The sequence below is a fragment of the Salvelinus fontinalis genome, unplaced genomic scaffold (assembly GCF_029448725.1).
Source record: "Salvelinus fontinalis isolate EN_2023a unplaced genomic scaffold, ASM2944872v1 scaffold_0381, whole genome shotgun sequence".
Taxonomy (NCBI): domain Eukaryota; kingdom Metazoa; phylum Chordata; class Actinopteri; order Salmoniformes; family Salmonidae; genus Salvelinus; species Salvelinus fontinalis.
The window spans coordinates 149,001-155,000 of record NW_026600590.1 but is presented as its reverse complement, the minus strand read 5'-3'; the positions used below and the strand labels follow the sequence as shown (position 1 = coordinate 155,000).

The 6,000-nt window shown below is 48.4% G+C and overlaps 1 protein-coding gene across 1 annotated transcript in view; it reads left to right on the top strand.

The window, feature by feature from the left end:
* LOC129845846 (dynein axonemal heavy chain 6-like) overlaps positions 1-6,000 on the top strand; it is an 86,927-nt gene that overhangs the window by 30,959 nt on the left and 49,968 nt on the right. Inside the window, exons 10-13 of the mRNA XM_055913770.1 lie at positions 2,634-2,736; positions 2,975-3,133; positions 3,283-3,406; positions 4,828-5,024. Coding sequence (XP_055769745.1) covers positions 2,634-2,736; positions 2,975-3,133; positions 3,283-3,406; positions 4,828-5,024 — 583 coding nt within the window. The remainder of the gene's footprint in view (positions 1-2,633; positions 2,737-2,974; positions 3,134-3,282; positions 3,407-4,827; positions 5,025-6,000) is intronic.

Below are 6,000 nucleotides of genomic sequence, written 5' to 3'. Positions count from 1 at the left end.
GAACAGGCAGTGGCTCGGGTGGTTGTTGTCCTTGATGATCTTTTTGGCCTTCCTGTGACATCGGGTGGTGTAGGTGTCCTGGAGGGCAGGTAGTTTGCCCCCGGTGATGCGTTGTGCAGACCTCACTACCCTCTGGAGAGTCTTACGGTTGTGGGCGGAGCAGTTGCTGTACCAGGCGGTGATACAGCCCGACAGGATGCTCTCGTTTGTGCATCTGTAAAAGTTTGTCAGGGTTTAAGTGACAAGCCACATTTCTTCAGCCTCCTGAGGTATGTGTGGGTGGACCATTTCAGTTTGTCTGTGATGTGTACGCTGAGGAACTTTCCACCTTCTCCACTGCTGTCCCTTCGATGTGGATAGGGGGGTGCTCCCTCTGCTGTTGGGTGAACAGAGAGTACAGGAGGGGGCTGAGCACGCACCCTTGTGGGGCATCAGTGTTGAGGGTCAGCAAAGTGGAGATGTTGTTTCCTACCTTCAAAACCTGGGAGCGGCCCGTCAGAAAGTCCAGGACCCAATTGCACAGGGCGGGGTTGAGACCCAGGGCCTCCAGCTTGATGATGAGCTTGGAGAGTACTACTGTATCGTGGAATGCTGAGCTGTAGTCAATGAACAGGCATTCCTCTTGAACAGATGGGATAGGGCAGTGTGCACTGTAATGGCGATTGCATCGTCTATGGACCTGTTGGGGCGGTATGCAAACTGAAGTGGGTCTAGGGTGGAGGTGATATGATCCTTGACTAGTCTCTCAAAGCACTTCATGATGACAGAATTGAGTGCTATGGGGCGGTAGTCATTTAGTTCAGTTATCTTTGCCTTCTTGGGTAAAGGAACAACGGTGGCCATCTTGAAGCATGTGGTGGCCACAGAGAAGGAGAGGGGGGGGGGACGCGGTCCTTGTTACTGGGCCGTGCCGGTGGCACTGTATTATCCTCAAAGCTGACAAAGAAGGTGTTTAGTGTGTCTGGAAGTAAGACGTCGGTGTCTGTGACGTGGCTGGTTTTGTTTTTTAAATCCGTGATTATCTGTAGACCCTGCAACATACGTCTCGTATCTGAGCTGTTGAATTGCGACTCCACTTTGTCCCTATAACGACATTTCGCTTGTTTGAGTGCTTTGCGGAGGGAATAACTACACTGTTTATATTCGGCCATATTCCCAGTCCTCTTTCCATGGTTGAATGTGGTAGTTCGCGCTTTCAGTTTTGCGCGATCCATCCATGGTTTCTGGTTAGGGTAGGTTTTAATAGTCACAGTGGGTACAACATCTCCAATGCACTTCCTAATAATCTCACTCACCGAGGCAGCATATAGACCGATGCCCGGAACATTTCCCAGTCCGCGTGATCAAAACAATCTTGAAGCGTGGATTCCGATTGGTCAGACCAGCGTTGAATGGTTCTAGTCATGCGTACATCCTCTTTCAGTTTCTGCCTATAAGACGGTAGGAGCAAGATGGAGTCGTGGTCGGATTTGCCGAAAGGAGTGCCTTGTATGCACCGCGGAAGTAAGTTAGAGTAGCAGTGATCAAGTGTATGTGCTGCAATCAATATGCTGATAGAATTTAGGTAGCCTTGTTCTCAAATTTGCTTTGTTCAAATCCCCAGCTACAATAAATGCAGCCTCAGGATATATGGTTTACATAGAGTCCTGTGAAGTTCCTTGTGGGCCGTCGTGGTGTCTGTTTGAGGGGGTATATCCACAGCTGTGACGATAACTGACGAGTATTCTATTGGGAGATAGTATCTCAGCTGTGACGATAACTGATGAGTATTCTCTTGGGAGATAGTATCTCAGCTGCATGTCAGTCAGCTGACGATGCTTGGATACAGATTGATAATGTAATCATTGTCTCTGCAACAAGTCAGTCCATGAAGGGTTAACTAATGTATTAGCTAATAGCATATTATTGTTGAACTTCAATGCCATATGAGGCTGCCAATGGATGGATCGCTAACGTAGCAACAACTGATACTAATGTACCAGTGACTCCCAATGCAGACACACTGGGATGGAACTTGCGATGGAAATCTAGGCCGTGTGATATTTAAAAAGACAAAATGTATCTAGCCGGTGGCCTAGTTGGGTACATTTTCTACAAGCTGATCAGTACTAGCCTCGGGCTACTGGGCTAGATACATTACCATCCCTGCATACAAACCCGACAGGGAATATGTTGTCATTGGACCCATAGACAAGGTAGCTGTAGGGTCCAGTATGGGAGACTGGCTGAGGTCAGTTAGTAATCTACTACTGCTCTGCTTGACAAGAAGAGAGTGAAGACTCATCATGTCCTCTTGTCTCTGTCTGTCTGATAGAATGATATGTCATCTGGATCGGTGGCTGGTGTTTTCTCTGCTGCTTCCTTTCTGTATTCATAGCAGGCCTGTTAGCTAGCATGACTCCAGCTGTATCTCACACACACACGCACGCACGCACGCACGCACGCACACACACACACACACACACACACACACACACACACACACACACACACACACTGTCTCTCTCTCTATTTACTTCAACTCTCTCTCTCTCTCTCTCTCTCTCTCTCTCTCTCTCTCTCTCTCTCTCTCTCTCTCTCTCTCTCTCTCTCCCTCTCTCCCTCTCCCTCTCCCACCTCTCCCACCTCTCCAGACCTGACTGGTCCAGTGCCAAGCAGGTGCTGGGTGACTCCTACTTCCTCAGGAAGCTGATGGAATATGACAAGGAAAACATTAAGCCCCAGATCCTCCAGAAGGTCACTAACTCTTTTGGACATTGTTGTTTTTTGATCATCTTCTATTCATGTCTTCCTGTATTGGCTTCATTATTTGTTTGTATTTCTTTCACTGCATTTGCAGAACCCCCCTAAATCTGGTCAAAAGTAGTGCACTATATAGAGAATAGAGCTCTGGTCAACAGTAGTGCACTGTATAGGGTGCTGTTTGGGATACAAACTAACTAATGATGATTTTAATTGTTGTTGGTTTTTTTAGCTTCAGAAGTACGTGAACAACCCGGACTTTGTCCCTGAGAAGGTGGAAAAGGTGTCCAAGGCCTGCAAGTCCATGTGTATGTGGGTCCGGGCCATGGACCTCTACTCCAGAGTCCTGAAGGAGGTTGGACCCAAGAAAGAAAGATTGGCTGCCGCACAGGTCAATGGCACACACACACACGCACACACGCCATCCGCCCACTGGTTCCGATTGGAAGAGAAAACGTCAACAGAAAGTGCTGTGTCAGATGTTCTTTACTAAGTACAGTATTAGGTATTTGTTTTTATATCCCACCCTTCTGGCTGCAGATGGAGCTGAACGCTACCATGGCAACCCTGAAGGAGAAGCAGGCCCAGCTACAGGAAGTACAGAACAAGATTAAAATCCTCCAGGACCAGTTTGACCAGAGCATCGCAGAGAAGGAGGGTCTGGGTAAGAGGTAGAGAGGAGGTTCTGGGTAAGAGTTAGACAGGAGGGTCTGGGTAAGAGGTAGAGAGGAGGGCCTGGGTAAGAGTTAGGGAGGAGGGTCTGGGTAAGAGTTATAGAGGAGGGTCTGGGTAAGAGTTAGAGAGGAGGGTCTGGGTAAGAGTTAGAGAGGAGGGTCTGGGTAAGAGTTATAGAGGAGGGTCTGGGTAAGAGTTAGAGAGGAGGGTCTGGGTAAGAGGTAGAGAGGAGGGCCTGGGTAAGAGTTAGAGAGGAGGGCCTGGGTAAGATGTAGAGAGGAGGGTCTGGGTAAGAGTTAGAGAGGAGGGTCTGGGTAAGATGTAGAGAGGAGGGCCTGGGTAAGAATTAGAGAGGAGGGCCTGGGTAAGAGTTATAGAGGAGGATCTGGGTAAGAGTTAGAGAGGAGGGTCTGGGTAAGAGTTAGAGAGGAGGGTCTGGGTAAGAGTTAGAGAGGAGGGTCTGGGTAAGAGTTAGAGAGGAAGGTCTGGGTAAGAGGTAGAGAGGAGGGCCTGGGTAAGAGTTAGAGAGGAGGGCCTGGGTAAGAGTTAGAGAGGAGGGCCTGGGTAAGAGTTAGAGAAGAGGGCCTGGGTAAGAGTTAGAGAGGAGGGCCTGGGTAAGAGTTAGAGAGGAGGGCCTGGGTAAGAGTTAGAGAGGAGGGCCTGGGTAAGAGTTAGAGTGGAGGGTCTGGGTAAGATGTAGAGAAGAGGGTCTGGGTAAGAGTTAGAGAGGAGGGTCTGGGTAAGAGTTAGACAGGAGGGTCTGGGTAAGAGTTAGAGAGGAGGGTCTGGGTAAGAGTTAGAGAGGAGGGTCTGGGTAAGAGTTAGAGAGGAGGGTCTGGGTAAGATGTAGAGAGGAGGGTCTGGGTAAGAGTTATAGAGGAGGGCCTGGGTAAGATGTAGAGAGAAGGGTCTGGGTAAGAGTTATAGAGGAGGGTCTGGGTAAGATGTAGATAGGAGGGTCTGGGTAAGAGTTATAGAGGAGGGTCTGGGTAAGAGTTAAAGAGGAGGGTCTGGGTAAGATGTAGATAGGAGGGTCTGGGTAAGAGTTATAGAGGAGGGTCTGGGTAAGAGTTAGAGAGGAGGGTCTGGGTAAGAGTTAGAGAGGAGGGTCTGGGTAAGAGTTAGAGAGTAGGGTCTGGGTAAGATGTAGAGAGGAGGGTCTGGGTAAGAGTTAGAGAGGAGGGTCTGGGTAAGACTGAGTTTGACAGATTTTGGCACATGATTTCCATCATGTTGGCACTTAAAGTTCCCACAATGTTTTCAAAGACAAGCCCAAGTTCCAGGAACATGTTAGGACTGTAATCTCTTCTGTGTGCTGTCTGCTTCATGAACTTTCTCTGCCTCCCATCCTCTCCCTCACTTTCCTTCCCCTCTCCCTCCCCTTACCGTCTCCCCCCCTTTCACCCCCAGCTAAGACCATGGCTCTGACCGAGGCGAGGCTGGGCCGTGCAGGGAAGCTGACAGCAGCTCTGGGGGATGAGCAGGTTCGCTGGCAGGAGAGCATTGAACTGTTTGAACAGGAGATCCATAACGTGGTGGGAAACGTCTTCATCGCTGCAGCCTGCGTGGCGTACTACGGAGCCTTCACAATGCACTATAGACAACTGGTACAACCTTTATATACAGCACGCTAATTCTCACTTTAACCTAGCACAGTATGTTGCATTATAACTGTTCTAAACTACATAGCCTTCCCCTTGGCCTGGAGACACCTGGTATGTATGATGTAACTTTATACACGTTCCTTACTAACTGTTATATACTGCACACAAGCCTGCCTGTTCCAGACAGTGTGTCTGTGCCTACCTCTCTCCCTCGGGCCAGACGGAGAGCCAGACCTTGTGTCAGACTCCCTGCCCACACTGGCACTCTGGCCTAATGGCTCTCACTCACCTCAACCCACTGGGTCTCTCTGGCTGTCTGTCAATACTACTGCTGTCTATGTACTGTCTGTCAATACTACCACGGTGTCTGTACTGTCTGTCAATACTATTACTGTCTCTGTACTGTCTGTCAATACTACCACTGTCTCTGTACTGTCTGTCAATACTACCACTGTCTCTATACTGTCTGTCAATATCACCACTGTCTCTGTACTGTCTGTCAATACTACCACTGTCTCTGTGCTGTCTGTCAATACTACCACTGTCTCTGTACTGTCTGTCAATACTACCACTGTCTATGTGCTGTCAATACTACCACTGTGTCTATACTGTCTGTCAATACTACCACTGTCTATGTACTGTCAATACTACCACTGTCTCTGTACTGTCTGTCAATACTACCACTGTCTCTGTACTGTCTGTCAATACTACCACTGTGTCTGTACTGTCTGTCAATACTACCACTGTGTCTATACTGTCTGTCAATACTACCACTGTCTATGTACTGTCAATACTACCACTGTGTCTATACTGTCTGTCAATATTACTACTGTCTCTGTACTGTCTGTCAATATTACCACTGTCTCTGTACTGTCTGTCAATACTACCACTATCTGTTATGGCAGATGGTTATGGAGTCAGATGATTTGGGAATGTTCATTCATCCTGAATATACAAGGCTCTGATTGTTGATAAACAT